This window comes from Tachyglossus aculeatus, chromosome 3, assembly GCF_015852505.1.
Source record: "Tachyglossus aculeatus isolate mTacAcu1 chromosome 3, mTacAcu1.pri, whole genome shotgun sequence".
Lineage (NCBI taxonomy): Eukaryota > Metazoa > Chordata > Mammalia > Monotremata > Tachyglossidae > Tachyglossus > Tachyglossus aculeatus.
Window position 1 is genome coordinate 61,894,772 of NC_052068.1, and position 19,642 is coordinate 61,914,413.

Genomic DNA, 19,642 nt, shown 5'->3' on the forward strand with positions numbered 1-19,642 from the left:
CAAAAAACTCAAAAAAACTCAAAAACATGACTTGACCCTTAGAACGACTGGATATTGCCTTTTTTCGCTCGTTTTGTGGGCCGGGAAATTGTCTACCAACTCTGTCGTACTTTACTCTCCCAGGTGCTTAGTACAGGGCTCTGCCCGTGGTAAGCGCTCAACAAATAAGTTTGATGGATATTGTTGTATTATTGGTAGTTAAGGTATTACCTTTTCGTGTTGCCCTTTCAATATCTGCTTTATCTGTTTTGGGGGGAGAAATAACCTTTTTCAAAGCCTCATGGCTTTTATAAAACCCTTTCTAAATGGTTGATAGTCTAAGAATAGCTCCCTAATTAGGGTTGTTTGCTGCATTTGCCAGTTTTCTGACCTGTGAAATACTAGCCTGTCGAACATATTGAGCGCTTACTGTTTGCAGAGCACTGGGGAGAGTACAATATAACATAACAAGACACGTTTCTACTTTACCTCTGCCCCGCCACCCCCTTTTTCGTTGTTGAAAATCCATCTCCTGTTTTCGATTTATTTTCTTTTTAACAGGATGTGGAATCCTACATCCATCGTTCTGGGCGGACAGGTCGAGCCGGTCGAACGGGGATCTGTGTCTGCTTTTACCAGGCCAAGGAGGAGTATCAGCTATCGCAAGTGGAACAAAAAGCGGTAAAGCTGTTCAGATGTTCCCCAGTTTGTACTTCCCAAGCGCTTAGTACAGTGCTCTGCACATAGTAAGCGCTCAATAAATACGATTGATGATGATGATGTTCCCGATGATCCAGCGCGTTGGAGATGACTCCCACCCAGGCCACCCGTCAGCTCTTTGAACTCAGTCCCTTCGATTCAATCTCTTAAACTTGTTCGTGAGGGATTTCAGGCCCATCCTAGAGAGCGTTGGTTTGAAAAAGTCAACTATGACTTTTGAATTTTGCCTTTTGAAAGAGCTGTTCGTATTTACAAATACCCTTCAGCCATTTCCGGAGATAGAAATAGTTTTTCCGCACGTGGGGTTTTTAGACCTCTGAGTTAATCGAGGCTTTTGTGCTGCTCGTTCATTCATTCAATCGTATTTATTGAGCGCTTACTGTGTGCAGAGCACTGGACTAAGCGCTTGGGAAGTACAAGTTGACAACATATAGAGACTGTCCGTACCCAACAGTGGGCTCACAGTCTAGAAGGCAAGCAAAGGTGGAATGGGTACTTGGAAAACCGCCCAATTTTACTTTCCAGTGAATGAAGCTAGGGAACATTTACTGTGACAATAATAATAATAATGATGGCATTTGTTAAGCACTTACTATGTGCAAAGCACTGTTCTAAGCGCTGGGGATCAAGTTGTCCCACGTGGGGCTCACAGTCTTCATCTCCTGGAACTGTCCATTTGATATTTAAGTTCGGACCCAAAGATCGGTCCGTTCTTACGGACGAGGGAACTGAGGGTCCGAGAAGTGAAGCGACTTGCCCCGGGTCACGCAGCAGACGTGGGGCGGAGCCGGGATTCGAACCCATGGCCTCCGACTCCAAAGCCCATGCTCTTCCCACTGAGCCACGCTGCTTCTGTACAAAAAGCACAAAGCTAATGTCATGACGGTTGATCCGTTCCTCCAGGGCATTACGTTCAAGCGGATCGGCGTTCCAAGTACCACAGAGATAGTCAGAGCCTCCAGCAAAGACGTCCTCAGGTCAGTTGTTTGCTTTGTGTCGGCGACAAGTTGCGGTTTGCGTTTTGTTCTGTGGTCCTGGGTGCGAGGTTGAGTGTTGGCACAGCTAACTTGGGGCTGGGAATATGGCTGAGGGATGGAATCCCATCCCGTCTTGACTTCTGCATCCGCCTCCTCGCTGACCGCCCCTTCCCGGCCCCTCCAGCCTCGTCTCTCTCCCCGCTCCAGTCAGTCCTATTTATGGAATGCTTACTGTGCGCAGAGCACTGTACTAAGCGCTTGGGAGCTTACTACACATTCCCCGCCCACAGCAAGCTCTGCCGCCCGGATCGTCGTTCTGCAGAATCTCGCTGATAATAAAATTGATGGCGTTTTTAGATCGTTTTTCCGCACGTGGGGTTTTTAGACATCTGAGTTAATTCTAGACTGTGAGCCTGCTGTTGGGTAGGGACCGTCTCTAGATGTTGCCAACTTGGACTTCCCAAGCGCTTAGTCCAGTGCTCTGCACACAGTAAGCGCTCAATAAATACGATTGAATGAACGAATGAATCAATCAAGGCTTTCGTGCTGCCCGCAAGCAAAGGTGGAATGGGTAGAGAAGCAGTGTGGCTCAGTGGGAAGAGCCCGGGCTTGGGAGTCAGAGGTCATGGGTTCTAATCCTGGCTCTGCCACTTGTCCTCTGTGTGACTTTGGGCAAGTCATTTAATAAATAACATTTATTACTCTATTTACTTATTTATTTATTTATTTTACTTGTACATTTCTATCCTACTTATTTTATTTTGTTGGTATGTTTGGTTCTGTTCTCTGTCTCCCCCTTTTAGACTGTGAGCCCACTGTTGGGTAGGGACTGTCTCTATGCGATGCCAATTTGTACTTCCCAAGCGCTTAGTACAGTGCTCTGCACATAGTAAGCGCTCAATAAATACGATTGATTGATTGATTGATTGATTGATTTAACGTCTCTGTGCCTCAGTTACCTCATCTATAAAATGGGGATTAAGACTGGGAGCCCCCTGTGGGACAAACCTGATTACCTTGTATCCCTCCCAGTGCTTAGAACAGTGCTTGGCACATAGTAAGCGCTTAACAAATGCCATCATCATTATTATGATTATTACTTGGAAAACCATCCAAGTTTACTTTCCAGTGAATGAAGCTAGGGAACATTTACTGTGACAGGAATAATAATGATGATGGCATTTGTTAAGCGCTTACTACGTACAAAGCACTGTTGTAAGCGCTGGGGAGGTTACCAGGTGATCAGGTTGTCCCACCGGGGGCTCACAGTTTTAATCCCCATTTTCCAGGTGAGGGAACTGAGGCCCGGAGAAGTGAAGTGACTTGCCCAGAGTCACCAAGCTGACAGTTGGCGGAGCCGGGATTTGAACCCGTGACCTCCGACTCCAAAGCCCGGGCTCTTTCCGCGGAGCCACGCTGCTTCTCAAGAACCTCCATTTCCACCTGAAATAGAATCTCCTTCCCGTGGGCCTTAAAGCTCCCAGCTTTCCGCCGTCACCGATCTCCTCATATAGCTCGGCTCACCCCCCCCCACTCCTCTAGCGCCAGCGTCCTCACCATGCCCCAATTCATTCATTCATTCAGTCGTATTTATTGAGCGCTTACTGTGTGCCGAGCACTGGACTAAGCGCTTGGGAAGTCCAAGTTGGCAACATATAGAGACGGTCCCTACCCAACAGCGGGCTCACAGTCTAGAAGGGGGAGACAGAGAACAAAACAAAACTTGTTAACAAAATAAAATAGAAACAATTTCATTATAATAATATAATAATATAGCATTGTATTATAATGTTAATATTATATAATATATAATGACAATGATATTAATATTAGATATTATTATATATAATATAATAACAGAAACAAAATAATAGAACAAATATGTACAAGTAAAATAGAGCAATAAATAGGTAAAAACATATATACATATATATGTATATGTTCACATATATAAATATATATAAATATACACATAATATATTATAATACATATAATTTATATAATATAAATATATAATATATTATATAATATTAATATAACATAATGTATGATATATTATATATAATATATATAATATAAATATATATAAATATATATAAATGTATATATGTGTATATATACCTGTATATATGTATATATGTTTGTACATATTTTTTACTCTATTTTATTTGTACATATCTATTCTATTTATTTTATTTTGTTGGTATGTTTGGTTTTGTTCTCTGTCTCCCCCTTTTAGACTGTGAGCCCACTGTTGGGTAGGGACTGTCTCTATGTGTTGCCAATTTGTACTTCCCAAGCGCTTAGTACAGTGCTCTGCATCTAGTAAGCGCTCAATAAATATGATTGATGATGATGATGATGATATGCATATACAGGTGCTGTGGGGAGGGGAAGGAGGTAAGGCAGGGGGGATGGAGAGGGGGCGGAGGGGGAGAGGAAGGAAGGGCCTCAGTCTGAGGAGGAGCAGGGATCCATGGGCAGAGAACAAAACAAAACATATTAACAAAATAAAATAAATAGAATAAATATGTACAAATAAAATAGAGTAATAAATCCGTACAGACATATATACATATATCCAGGTGCTGCGGGGAGGGGAAGGAGGTAAGGCGGCGGGGATGGGGAGGAGGAGAGGAAAAAGAGGGCTCAGTGAGGGAAGGCCTTTTGGAGGAGGTGAGCTCTCAGTAGGGATTTGAAGGGGGGACGAGAGCTAGTTTGGTGGATGTGTGGAGGGAGGGCATTCCAGGCCAGGGGGAGGACGTGGGCCGGGGGTCGATGGCGGGATGGGCGAGAACGAGGCCCAGTGAGGAGGCTTGCAGCAGAGGAGCGGAGGGTGCGGGCTGGGCTGGAGAAGGAGAGAAGGGAGGGGAGGTAGGAGGGGGTGAGGTGATGGACAGCCTGGAAGCCCAGGGGGAGGAGTTTCTGCCTGATGCGTAGGTCGATTGGTAGCCACTGGAGATTTTTGAGCAGGGGAGTAACATGCCCAGAGCGTTTCTGCACCAAGACGATCCAGGCAGCGGCTTGAAGTATGGCAATCCCGACCATCTCGCCGCCTTGCCCTTTCCCACGCCCTCCCTCTCCGGGTCCGCCAGACCACCGCTCTCCCCGCCTTCACATCCTTATCAAGGTCCCTTCCCTCGCCGCCGTCAGAACGAGGGTCAGGCAATCGAATGAGCGGTTTGAAGCCGTCCAGCCCTGTCATTCCGTCCCGTAAACGCGAATGTTTCTAACGTGCAGGTCTTTGGATTCCATCCCGCTGCACGCCATCGATTACTTCAAGCAGCCCGCCCGGGAGCTGATCGAGGAAAAGGGGGCGGTGGATGCCCTGGCCGCGGCGATAGCCGTCATTGCAGGAGTCACGTCCGTTGAGCAGCGCTCCTTGCTCAACGCAGCTGCGGTAAGAGCCCCTTCCTTCGCCCTCTCCCTCCCTTTGCCCTTTTTAATCCCCTCCTGCTCATGACGGGCCGGCTGTTGTGTCTTGAACGGGTCCAAACGGGTAGATTTTTTATTCCTCAGGGCGCCCGTATTGTACAGTCCTCTCTTCTAGACTGTAAGCCCACTGTTGGGTAGGGACTGTCTCTATATGTTGCCAACTTGTACTTCCCAAGCGCTCCGTACAGTGCTCTGCACACAGTAAGCTCTCTGCACACCATAAGCGCTCAATAAATACGATTGATTGATTGATTGATTGGACTGTAAGCTCATTGTGGGCAGGGAGAATGTCTTCATTGCTGGAGACGCAGCATGGCTTAGTGGCTAGAGCCCGGGAGTCAGAGGACGTGGGTTCTCATCCCGGCTCTGCCACTTGTCTGCTGTGTGACCTTGGGCAAATCACTCTGCTTCTCTGTGCCTCAGTTTCCTCATCTGGAAAATAGGACTGTGAGCCCCACGGGGGACAGCCTGATTAACTTGTATCTACCTCAGCGCTTAGAACAGTGCTTGGCCCATAGTAAGTGCTTAACAAATACCATTATTATTCTTATTATTATAATTATAATTTTTATACTGCATTTTGGGCGAGTTTTGGTGCTTAGAACAGTGCTTGGCACATAGTAAGTGCTTAACAAATACCATTATTATTATTATTTTTATACTGCATTTTGGGCAAGTCTTGGTGCTTAGAACAGTGCTTGGCACATAATAAGTGCTTAACAAATACCATTATTATTATTATTATTTTTATACTGCATTTTGGGCAAGTCTTGGTACTTAGAACAGTGCTTGGCACATAGTAAGTGCTTAACAAATACCATTATTAACATTATTGTTTTTATGCTGCATTTTGGCCAAGTCTTTGTGCTTGGAATAGTGCTTGGTACATAGTAAGCGATTAACAAATACCATTATTATTATTATTGTTATTATTATTATTATTTTAATACTGCATTTTGGGCAAGTCTTGGTGCTTAGAACAGTGCTTGGCACAGTAACCACTTAACAAATACCATTATTATTATTATTATTTTAATACTGCATTTGGGGCAAGTCTTGGTGCTTAGAACAGTGCTTGGCACAGTAAGCACTTAACAAATACCATTATTATTATTATTATTATTTTAATACTGCATTTGGGGCAAGTCTTGGGCTTAGAACAGTGCTTGGTACATAGTAAGCGATTAACAAATACCATTATCATTATTATTGTTATTATTATTTTAATACTTCATTTTGGGCAAGTCTTGGTGCTTAGAACAGTGCTTGGCACAATAAGCGCTTAACAAATACCATTATTATTATCGTTATTACTATTATACTGCATTTTGGGCAAGTCTTGGTGCTTAGAACAGTGCTTGGCACATAATAAGCTTTTAACATTATTATTATTGTTATTATTATTTTAATACTGAATTTGGGGCAAGTCTTGGTGCTCAGAACAGTACTTGGCACATAGTAAGAGCTTAACAAATACCATTATTATTATTATTGTTATTATTTAAATATTGCATTTTGGGCAAGTCTTGGTGCTTAGAACAGTGCTTGGCATATAGTAAGCGCTTAACAAAGGCCATTATCATTGTTATTATTATTTTAATACTGCATTTTGGGCTAGTCTTGGTGCTTAGAACAGTGCTTGGCACATAGCGCTTAACAAATACCATTATTATTATTGTTATTATTTTTATACTGCATTTTGGGCAAGTCTTGGTGCTTAGAATGGTGCTTGGTACATAGTACGTGATTAACAAATACCATTATTATTATTGTTATTATTATTATTATTTTAATACTGCATTTTGGGCAAGTCTTGGTGCTTAGAACAGTGGTTGGCACAATAAGCGCTTAACAAATACCATTATTATTATTGTTATACTGCATTTTGGGCAAGTTGTGGGCTTAGAATAGTGCTTGGTACATAGGAAGCGATTAACAATACCATTATTATTATTATTATTATTATTATTATTATTTTAATACTGCATTTTGGGCAAGTCTTGGTGCTTAGAACAGTGCTTGGCACAATAAGCGCTTAACAAATACCATTATTATTATTGTTATTATTATTATACTGCATTTTGGGCAAGTCTTGGTGCTTAGAACAGTGCTTGGCACATAATAAGCACTTAAATACCATTATTATTATTGTTATTATTATTATTATACTGCATTTTGGGCAAGTCTTGGGCTTAGAACAGTGCTTGGCACGTAGTAAGGGCTTAACTAGTACCACTGTTATTATTTATTATTATTATTCTTGTTATACTGAATTCTGGGCAAGTCTTGGATTCATGGAAATAGCTTGGGCCTGGGAATCAGAAGGTCATGGGTTCTAATCCCGGCTCCGCCACTTGTCTGCTGTGTGACTTTGGGCAAGTCAGTTCACTTCTCTGGGCCTCAGTTACCTCATCTGTAAAATGGGAATTAAGAGTGTGAGTCCCTTGCGGGACAGGGACTGTCCAACCTGATTTTCTTGTGCCCGCCCCAGCGCTTAGTAGAGTGCCTACCACATAGTAAGTGCTTAATAAATACTACAATTTATTATTATTACTATAATAATAATTATTGTTACTCTCCCAGGTGCTTAGTACAGTGCTCTGTGCACACGGAGCATTCAATAACTATGATTGAGTGACTGAGTGGGGGGTTTAGAGAAGCAGCGTGGCTCAATGGAAAGAGCCCGGGCTTGGGAATCATAGGTCATGGGTTCTAATCCCGGCTCCGCCAGTTGTCAGCTGTGTGGCTTTGGGTAATAATAATAATAATAATAATAATGATGGCATTTATTAAGCGCTTATTATGTGCAAAGCACTGTTCTAGTCAACTGCTCTGGGCCTAAGTTCCCTCATCTGTACCATGGGGGAAAAGACTGTGAGCCCCATGTGGGACAATCTAATTACCTTGTATCCCCCCCGGCGTTTAGAACAGTGCTTGGCACGTAGTAAGCGCTTAACAAATGCCATCATTATTATTATTTAGAAAAATGGGGCTTTTGCAGTTCGGGGCCTCAACTATAAATGCCAGAAATGAATGGAATAGTAAGTGTTTAACAGATGCCATCATTATTATTATTTCGAAAAATGGGGCTTTTGCAGTTCGGGGCCTCAAGTACAGATGCCAGAAATGAATGGAATAGTAAGCGCTTAACAAATGCCATCATTATTATTATTATTTAGAAAAATGGGGCTTTTGCCATTCTCAAGTATAGATGCCAGAAATGAATGGAATAGTAAGCGCTTAACAAATGCCATCATTATTATTATTATTTAGGAAAATTGGGGGCCTCAAGTATAGATGCCAGAAATGAATGGAATAGTAAGCGCTTAACAAATGCCATCATTATTATTATTATTATTATTTCGAAAAATGGGGCTTTTACAGTTTGGGGTCTCAAGTATAGAGGCCAGAAATGAATGGAATAGTAAGCGCTTAACAAATGCCATTATTATTATTATTATTTAGAAAAATGGGGCTTTTGCAATTCGGGGCCTCAAGTATAGGTGCCAGAAATGAATGGAATAGTAAGCGCTTAACAAATGCCATCATTATTGTTATTATTTAGAAAAATGGGGGGCCTCAAGTATAGACGCCAGAAATGAATGGAATAGTAAGCGCTTAACAAATGCCATTATTATTATTATTATTATTATTATTTAGAAAAATGGGGCATTTGCAATTCGGGGCCTCAAGTGTAGATGCCAGAAATGAATGGAATAGTAAGCACTTAACATGCCATCATCATTATTATTATTTAGAAAAATGGGGCTTTTGCAATTCGGGGCCTCAAGTATAGATGCCAGAAATGAATGGAATAGCAAGCGCTTAACAAAGGCCATCATCATTATTATTATTATTTAGAAAAATGGGGCTTTTACAATTGGGGGCCTCAAGTACAGAGGCCAGAAATGAATGGAATTTAGCTTTAAAGGGGTTTTAGCAATAACTGCAGAAAGACATTTCCTTTTAATTTTTTTTTTTTTAACGCCTTACCCCTCCTACTTCCTCTAGGACCGGGCTAGGGTGGTAACTCTTGGAGTGACTCGGGTTTTACCCGGCCCCGTTTCTTTCACCAGGGTTACGTGACCATGACCTTGCAGTGCTCAATGGAGTTGCACACCATCAGCTACGCCTGGCGAAGCCTGAAAGAGCAGCTCGGCGAAGACATCGATGACAAAGTGAACCACATTTGCTTACTCAAGGGGAGGATGGTAAGATTGGCGGTCCTTTAATGTATCTGACCCGGCGGCGTCCTGGTTGTAGTGAAAAGCATGCACGGACTGGAAAATAAGCGGGAAGCAGCATGGAAAGAGCCCGGGACGTCGGGGGACCCGAGTTCTAATCCCAGCCCTGGCACTCGTCCGCTGCGTATGCCCCTGGACGTATTCGATTCAATATTGAATTGAAGGCCCTTCCTTCCTTCGTGGCTCAGTTTCCTCAACTGGAAAATGGGGATTGAGAGTCTGTTCTCCCTCCCGCTTTAACGGGGGACACGGTGTGGGGCAGGGACCTTCCAACCTGATGAGCCGGTTTCCATTTCGGTCCAACCCAACTCTCTTGCAGAGAAGCAGCGTGGCGCAGTGGAAAGAGCCCGGGCTTTGGAGTCAGAGGTCTTGGGTTCAAATGCCAGCTCCACCGCTTGCCAGCTGTGTGACTTGGGGCAAGTCACTTCACTTCTCTGGGCCTCAGTTCCCTCACCTGTAAAATGGGGGTGAAGACTGCGAGCCCCCCGTGGGACAACCTGAGCACCTTGTAACCTCCCCAGTGCTTAGAACGGTGCTTTGCACATAGTAAGCGCTTAATAAATAATAATAATGATGGCATTTGTTAAGCGCTTACTATGTGCAAAGCACAGCTCTAAGTGCTGGGGGGATATAAGGTGATCAGGTTGTCCCACACGTGGGGCTCACAGTCATAATCCCCATTTTACAGATGAGGGAACTGAGGCTCAGAGAAGTTAAGTGACTTGCCCAATGTCACACAGCAGACGTGGCAGAGCTGGGATGCCACCATTAATTAATTAATTAATTACCCTGGCTCTTAGAACAGTGACTGGCACATAGTAAGCGCTCAACAAATACCGTCGTTATTGTGAATATCTTGTTGCCAATTAGTACTTCCCAAGCGCTCAGTACAGTGCTCTGCACACAGTAAGCGCTCAATAAATGCGATTGATTGATTGATTATTGTCCTAGCACTTAGAACAATGCTTTGTTTTGTTGTCTGTCTCCCCCTTCTAGACTGTGAGCCCGCTGTTGGGTAGGGACCGTCTCTCTATGTTGCCAACTTGTCCTTCTCAAGCGCTTAGTACAGTGCTCTGCACACAGTAAGCGCTCAATAAATCCGATTGAATGAATGAACGCTTGACACTTAGCTAGCGCTTAACAGATAATATAGCAGTAACTTAAATTGCTCAGATTTTCGGCTTCCGGTATTAAAGGCCGTAGCGATAGCGTGTGAATCGTTGCTCGTTGGACGAATTAACGGATTTCTGTACTTTCTAATCCCAAATTTTCAACCGACCTTCACGCGGTCAGATTTCAGTCGAGTGACCCAGTCCGATTTCCATCAGTAAGGTGTAGCGCTTACTCTTCCATTCATTTCTGGCATCTATACTTGAGGCCCCAAGTTGCAAATGCCCCATTTTTCTAAATAATAATAATAATAATGGCATTTGTTAAGCGCTTACTATTCCATTCATTTCTGGCATCTATACTTGAGGCCCCAAATTATTCTAAATAATAATAATAATAATAATAATGGCATTTGTTAAGCGCTTACTATTGCATTCATTTCTGGCATCTATACTTGAGGCCCCAAATTATTCTAAATAATAATAATAATAATAATAATAATAATAATGGCATTTGTTAAGCGCTTACTATTGCATTCATTTCTGGCATCTATACTTGAGGCCCCCAATTTTTCTAAATAATAATAATAATAATAATAATGGCATTTGTTAAGCGCTTACTATTCCATTCATTTCTGGCATCTACACTTGAGGCCCCAAATTGCAAGCTTCGAATGGAATCGCTTCGCGTTCTTTCGTTGGGAGTCGTGCCATCCTTTTTCCCTTAGAGTAGCGTGGATGCGAGGTGCTTTCGGTCCACACAATTTACCGATCGCGCGGTTTACGCGAAACTACCTAAAAGGTTGACAGGAAGGGGCTTCAAGAGACACCATGATCCTTCAGGCCCCGACGGGAACGCGTTCTGCCGATTTGTCCGTGGAAAACTGATCTAGAGGACTTCCTTTGGTTTCTAGGGTGTTTGTTTCGATGTTCCTCAAGCGGCCGTGCAGTTCATTAAGGTATTGTCATCTTGGATTTTAAATTAAAACCAGTTCGCTTAGGCCTTTGGGTACCTATCAGTGCTCTGCACATAACCAGTGCTTAATCAATACCATTGCTTGATTGAATATAGAATAAATGTATCGAGCCAAATGGGGGGAAAAAAGGCACGACTTTTCTTTGTTATTTTATTGAAATTCCATTTCACTTTCCTTATTCCGCCCCCTCCCCGCCACTTTCTTATGACCTTTGATTTCTCGACTCTGTTGGGTGTTGCCAACTTGTACTTCCCAAGCGCTTAGTACAGTGCTCTGCACACAGTAAGCGCTCAATAAATACGATTGATAGGGACTGTCTCTATGTTGCCAACTTGTGCTACTCAAGCGCTTAGTACAGTGCTCTGCACACAGTAAGCGCTCAATAAATATGATTGATTGATTGATTGATCTGCGTGTATTTACCCCAGCACCCCCCAAGTGAGAAGCAGCGTGGCTTAGTGGAAAGAGCCCGGGCTTGGGAGTCAGAGGTCGTGGGTTCTAATCCCGGCCCTGCCACTTGTCCGCTGGGTGACTTTGGGCAAGTCCCTTCATTTCCCTATGCCTCAGTTCCCTCATCTGGAAAATGGGGATGAAGACCGTGAGCCCCACGTGGGACAACCTGATGACCATGTATCCACCCCAGAGCTTAGAACAGTGCTTGACACACAGTAAGCGCTTAACAAATACCATCATTATTATTATTGTATAATAATACAATATTACACTATAATATTGTATTGTAACAACAATAATCATATTATTAATATATTAATGCATAACACATATTACATATAATTAAGTACATCAATATATAATATTACTAATGTGTTATGATATGTTAATATATAATATATACTAACAATGTAATATATACTATATTAGCATGCTATATCATTACATATATAACACACATTGTATAATATATATAATATGTGTAATATAGCATGCTATTTCATAATTATTATTATAATTATATTACACACATGCAATATTGCATCATTGCATCATTACATTATCACACATTATATTTACATTTAACATTACAATATTAATATAATATTACAATAATACAATGATAGTATAATATATATCTTATACTATATTGTAATCAGGCACAATATTATATAATTATAATGCTATTAACATTATATTAATAATATAATGCCATGATATATAATGATATTAGCATAATATTATATTAATTTAATTATAGTATAATATTGTCTAACCCAAATTTGTTGGAATTGACTAGAGAATGCTTTTATTTCCACATATCCCGGAATTAAAGGAGTTTATCAGTGGTTTGGGTTTGTCCTTTCCCAGATTCTTTCTAATTCTGGATGAAACTCCTGTTCCCCAGGAACAATGGCAAGACACAAGGCGCTGGCAGCTGTCGGTGGCAACGGAACTGCCGGAATTGGAAGAACCCTATCGTGACGGAGGCAGAGGAGGCCGAGGCCGAGGCGGAGGCCGAGGCGGAGGCCGAGGCCGGGGAAGTTTCTCGAATAACTTCAGAAATCGTGAGAGATCCGGAGGTGGCGGCTTCAACAGAAACGACAGGTTCCCAAACAGAGGCCAGAAGCGGAGTTTCAGTAGAGCGTTCGATCAGTAATTGGATTTTGGGGAGAATGAGTCAATTTGGAGAGACCGAACCGTTTCAAAACTGGCTTTTATATATATATATTTTTAAAAAAATCTGCCATTTCTTCCGCTCTTATTTCTCCCGCTTTCATTTTCGCCTTGCGAGCCACTGCATCTCCGGGCGGCCGTCAGCAAAACGCCTTGCTGACGGGAAACCAACTGCAGTTACAAGAGGGTGAAATGATCCCTGTAACTAAATACCACTTCCAGACGGAGTTATTTTGTCTGCCAAAAGCATCCAAATGTACATACACGTGAGTTTAATTCTAAGAGAATGGTCTGTGTATTTTCACTTTTCAAACACGCTTTTTTCTACCCGTGACTTTAGGTCCTCTGCGATTTACGTAGGACTGCGTCCCAAAACGTGAGGGGGCTTTTTATTAAATGTTGTATTCTTCCTAAAGAGCACATGTAAGCCTAGCATTTGTTATAGTCAGAGACTTGTGGAGTCAAAAGACAAACCTGAAGATCCCCAGCTTCTTCACCTGTCTGTTCAATCAGTCGTATTTATTGAGCGCTTACTGTGTGCAGAGCACTGGACTGAGCGCTTGGAAAGTACAAGTCGGCAACATAAAGTGGCCCTAATCCCACACCTTCCTCCTCAGTGTCCTCCAATTTCCAGAGGAAAAGAATTCAACCCAGAAAATCGTTCTGCAATCAATCAATCGCATTTATTGAGCGCTTACTGTGTGCAGAGCACTGTACTGAGCGCTTGGGAAGTCCAAGTGGGCAACATCTAGAGACGGTCCCTACCCAACAGTGGGCTCACAGGCTAGAAGACTGCAACTCAGCCGATCCGAGATCCGATGACTCCGTAAAATCTGGTGCTCTAGGATTTACGTAAAATTTTTCTTTTTGGTCGAAAGAGTTTCGAATTAAGTGTATTATATTAAGTGTATTAAGTATATTGCATTTTATGGCTCCTTTTTCAAAAATCAGTACCGATTGACCCTTTTTATTGAATTTATTAAATGCTTACTCTGTGCTGTACGCTTTACTGAGTAAGCGCCTGGGTGGGTACAAGCCAAATTAAGTGTATTATACTAAGTATATTGCATTTTTATGGCTCCTTTTTAAAAACACAGTACCGATTGACCCTTTTTATTGAATTCGTTAAATGCTTACTCTGTGCTGGACGCTTTACTGAGTAAACGCAGGGGTGGATACGAGCCAAATTAAGTGTATTATAGTAAGTATATTGCATTTTATGGCTCCTTTTTTAAAAATCAGTACCGATTGACCCTTTTTATTGAATTTGTTAAATGCTTACTCTGTGCTGGACGCTTTACTGAGTAAGCGCCGGGGTGGATACAAGCCAAATTAAGTGTATTATATTAAGTGTATTGCATTTTATGGCTCCTTTTTTAAAAATCAGTACCGATTGACCCTTTTAATTGAATTTGTTAAAAGCTTACTCTGTGCTGGACGCTTTACCGTGTAAGCGCCGGGGTAGATACGAGCCAAATTAAGTGTATTATATTAAGTATATTGCATTTTATGGCTCCTTTCTTAAAAATCAATACCGATTGACCCTTTTTATTGAATTTGTTAAATGCTTTACTCTGTGCCGGATGCTTTACTGAGTAAGCGCCGGGGTGGATACGAGCCAAATTAGGTATATTATACTAAGTATATTGCATTTTATGGCTCCTTTTTTAAAAATCAGTACCGATTGACCCTTTTTATTGAATTTGTTAAATGCTTACTCTGTGCTGGATGCTTTACTGAGTAAGCGCCGGGGTGGAAACAAGCCAAATTAAGTGTATTATATTAAGTACATTGCATTTTATGGCTCCTTTTTTAAAAATCAGTACCGATTGACCCTTTTTATTGAATTTCTTAAATTCTTACTCTGTGCTGGATGCTTTACTGAGTAAACGCCGGGGTGGATACGAGCCAAATTAAGTGTATTATACTAAGTATATTGCATTTTATGGCTCCTTTTTAAAAATTCAGTACCGATTGACCCTTTTTATAGAATTTGTTAAATGCTTACTCTGTGCCGGACGCTTTACTGAGTAAACACCGGGGTGGATACAAGCGAAATTAAGTGTACTATATTAAGTATATTGCATTTTATGGCTCCTTTTTTAAAACTCAGTACCGATTGACCCTTCTTATTGAATTTGTTAAATGCTTACTCTGTGCCAGACGCTTTACTGAGTAAGCGCCGGGGTGGATACGAGCCAAATTAAGTGTATTATATTAAGTATATTGCATTTTACGGCTCCCTTTTTAAAAATCAATACCGATTGACCCTTTTTATTGAATTTGTTAAATGCTTTACTCTGTGCCGGATGCTTTACTGAGTAAGCGCCGGGGTGGATACGAGCCAAATTAAGTGTATTATATTAAGTATATTGCATTTTATGGCTCCTTTTTTAAAAATCAGTACCGATTGACCCTTTTTATTGAATTTGTTAAATGCTTTTTACTCTGTGCCAGACGCTTTACTGAGTAAGCGCCGGGGTGGATACGAGCCAAATTAAGTGTATTATATTAAGTATATTGCATTTTATGGCTCCTTTTTTAAAAATCAGTACCGATTGACCCTTTTTATTGAATTTGTTAAATGCTTACTCTGTGCTAGATGCTTTACTGAGTAAGTGCCGGGGTGGATACGAGCCAAATTAAGTGTATTATATTAAATATATTGCATTTTATGGCTCCTTTTTTAAAAATCAGTACTGATTGACCCTTTTTATTGAATTTGTTAAATGCTTACTCTGTGCTGGACGCTTTACTGAGTAAGTGCCGGGGTGGATACGAGCCAAATTAAGTGTATTATATTAAGTATATTGCATTTTATGGCTCCTTTCTTAAAAATCAATACCGATTGACCCTTTTTATTGAATTTGTTAAATGCTTTACTCTGTGCCGGACGCTTTACTGAGTAAGCGCCGGGGTGGATACGAGCCAAATTAAGTGTATTATATTAAATATATTGCATTTTATGGCTCCTTTTTAAAAAATCAGTACCGATTGACCCTTTTTATTGAATTTGTTAAATGCTTTTTACTCTGTGCCGGACGCTTTACTGAAAAATCGCCGGGGTGGACTTTCCCTCGCGGGGCCCACGGTCCTCATCCCCATTTTACAGATGAGGTAACTGAGCTTCAGAGAAGGGAAGTGACTTGCCCAAGCTCCCACCGCAGACAGGGGGTGGAGGTGGGATTAGAACTCAGGTCCTCCGATTCCCGGGACCGTGCTCTTGCCACTCAGCTGTGCCGCCTGCGTTGAAAATGATGAGGAGGATGGAAATGATTTTCCATTGAAAATCCTGAGATTTGGGGACGGAGAATCGAGGCAGAGTAATGGATTATATGGATTGATTGATTGATTGATTGATTATAGCGATAGTGGTTTATTCTGTTTTTACTCACATCCTGCTCTGCCAGTTGTGGTCCTGTTAATAATACCGACGGTATTGGGACAACCTGATCACCTTGTATCCCCCCAGCGCTTAGAACAGTGCTTTGCACATAGTAAGCGCTTAACAAATGACATCATTATTAGTAGTAGTAATAATAATAATGATAGTACTTGTTGAGCGCTTACTAGGTGCCAGAGTTGATATCAATCAATCAATCAATCAATCGTATTTAGTGGGCGCTTACTGTGTGCAGAGCACTGTACTAAGCACTTGGGAAGTCCAAGTTGGCAACATATAGAGACGGTCCCTACCCAACAGTGGGCTCACAGTCTAGAAGGGGGAGACGGAGAACAAAACCAAACATATTAACAAAATAAAATAAATAGAATAGATATTTACAAGTAAAATAAATAAATAAATAAATAGAGTAATAAATCTGTACAAACATATACACATATATACAGGTGCTGTGGGGATGGGAAGGAGGTAAGACGGGGGGGATGGAGAGGGGGACGAGGGGGAGATATAAGACTGTGAGCCCACTGTTGGGTAGGGACCGTCTCTATATGTTGCCAACTTGGACTTCCCAAGTGCTTAGTACAGTGCTCTGCACACAGTAAGCGCTCAATAAATACAGTTGATTGATATAAGCAAATCGTCTTGGACACGGCCCCCGTCCCACGTGGGGCTCACAGTCTCGATCCCCGTTTGACAGATGAAGTAACCGAGGCACAGAGAAGCAGCGTGGCCCAGTGGAAAGAGCCCGGGCTTGAGAGTCAGAGGTCGTGGGTTCAAATCCCGGCCCTGCCACTTGTCAGCTGGGTGATTTTGGGCAAGTCACTTCGCTTCTCTTTGCCTCAGTTCCCTCATCTGTAAAATGGGGATGAAGACTGGGAGCCCCACGTGGGACAACCTGATCGCCTTGTAACCTCCCCAGCGCTTAGAACAGTGCTCTGCACACAGTAAGCGCTCAGTAAATACGATTGAATGAATGAATGCTTTGCACATAGTAAGCACTTAATAAATGCCATCATTATTATTAAGTGAAGTGACTTGCCCAAGGTCACGCAGCCGGCAAGTGGCGAAGCCGGGATTAGTTCCCCCATCTGTAAAATGGGGATGAAGACCGAGCCCCCCGTGGGACAACCTGATCACCTTGTATCCCCCCCAGCGCTTCGAACAGTGCTTTGCACATAGTAAGCGCTTAACAAATGCCATCATTATTATTATTTTGCTAATAGTAAAATTATATATTTTATTATATATTACATATATATTCATCAATTGTATTTATTGAGCGCTTACTGTGTGCAGAGCACTGTACTAAGCGCTTGGGAAGTCCAAGTTGGCAACACATACAGTCCCTACCCAACAGTGGGCTCACAGTCTAAAAGACTGTTATGTTTTACATATATATTATATATATATATATTATTATGTGGGGGTGATACCCACACATGAAGCATTCGTATTTACTGAGCAGGGGTGACAACTTTTCATTTTGAGGGAAGTGAGAGGAGGAGAGGAGAAGGGGAAAGGAAGTAAAAAGACCGGAGGGTCCATGTTGTAGAGAAGCAGCGGGGAACTTTTCATTCTGAGGGAAGTGAGAGGAGGAGAGGAGAAGGGGAAAGGAAGTAAAAAGAAAGACAGGAGGGACCATGTTGTAGAGAAGCAGCGGGGAACTTTACATTTTGAGGGAAGTGAGAGGAGGAGAGGAGAATCAGTCGTATTTATTGAGCGCTTACTGTGTGCAGAGCACTGTACTAAGTGCTTGGGAAGTCCAAGTTGGCAACATATAGAGACAGTCCCTACCCAACAGTGGGCTCTCAGTCTAAAAGAACAAAACCAAACATACTAACAAAATAAAATAGAGTAATATGTACAAACATATATACATATATACAGAAGGGAAAAGGAAGTAAAAAGACCGGAGGGACCATGTTGTAGAGAAGCAGCGTGGAACTTTCCATTCTTAGGGAAGTGAGAGGAGGAGAGGAGAAGGGGAAAGGAAGTAAAAAGAAAGACAGGAGGGACCATGTTGTAGAGAAGCAGCGGGGAACTTTTCATTTTGAGGGAAGTGGGAGGAGAAGGGGAAAGGAAGTAAAAAAACAGGAGGGACCATGTTGTAGAGAAGCGGTGTGGAACTTTTCATTTTGAGGGAAGTGAGAGGAGGAGAGGAGAATCAATCAATCGTATTTATTGAGCGCTTACTGTGTGCAGAGCACTGTACTAAGCGCTTGGGAAGTCCAAGTTGGCAACATATAGAGACGGTCCCTACCCAACAGTGGGCTCACAGTCTAAAAGGGGGAGACAGAGAACAAAACCAAACATACTAACAAAATAAAAGAAATAGAGTAGATATGTACAAGTAAAATGAATAGAGTAATAAATATGTACAAACATATATACAGAAGGGAAAAGGAAGTAAAAAGACCGGAGAGACCATGTTGTAGAGAAGCAGCGTGGAACTTTTCATTCTTAGGGAAGTGAGAGGAGGAGAGGAGAAGGGGTAAGGAAGTAAAAAGACAGACAGGAGGGACCATGTTGTAGAGAAGCAGCGGGGAACTTTTCATTTTGAGGGAAGTGAGAGGAGAAGGGGAAAGGAAGTAAAAAGACAGGAGGGACCATGTTGTAGAGAAGCGGTGTGGAACTTTTCATTCTGAGGGAAGTGAGAGGAGGAGAGGAGAATCAATCAATCAATTGTATTTATTGAGCGCTTACTGTGTGCAGAGCACTGTACTAAGCGCTTGGGAAGTCCAAGTTGGCAACATATAGAGACGGTCCCTACCCAACAGTGGGCTCACAGTCTAAAAGGGGGAGACAGAACAAAACCAGACTAACAAAATAAAATAAATAGAATAGATATGTACAAGTAAAATGAATAAATAAATAGAGTAATAAATATGTACAAACATATGTACATATATACAGAAGGGAAAAGGAAGTAAAAAGACCGGAGGGACCATGTTGTAGAGAAGCAGCGTGGAACTTTTCATTCTGAGGGAAGGGAGAGGAGAAGGGGAAAGGAAGTAAAAAGACAGGAGGGACCATGTTGTAGAGAAGCAGCGGGGAACTTTTCATTTTGAGGGAAGTGAGAGGAGGAGAGGAGAATCAATCAATCAATCAATCGTATTTATTGAGCGCTTACTGTGTGCAGAGCACTGTACTAAGCGCTTGGGAAGTCCA

At 42.0% G+C, this 19,642-nt stretch overlaps 1 protein-coding gene across 1 annotated transcript in view; it reads left to right on the plus strand.

Annotated features, from left to right (window-relative positions):
- Positions 1–13,990, plus strand: part of LOC119925708 (nucleolar RNA helicase 2-like) — a 33,435-nt gene extending 19,445 nt beyond the window's left edge. Inside the window, exons 10-15 of the mRNA XM_038744103.1 lie at positions 541–660; positions 1,603–1,676; positions 4,918–5,077; positions 9,189–9,323; positions 11,380–11,424; positions 12,803–13,990. Coding sequence (XP_038600031.1) covers positions 541–660; positions 1,603–1,676; positions 4,918–5,077; positions 9,189–9,323; positions 11,380–11,424; positions 12,803–13,054 — 786 coding nt within the window. The 3' untranslated portion in view covers positions 13,055–13,990. The remainder of the gene's footprint in view (positions 1–540; positions 661–1,602; positions 1,677–4,917; positions 5,078–9,188; positions 9,324–11,379; positions 11,425–12,802) is intronic.
- The last annotated feature ends 5,652 nt before the right edge of the window (positions 13,991–19,642 follow it).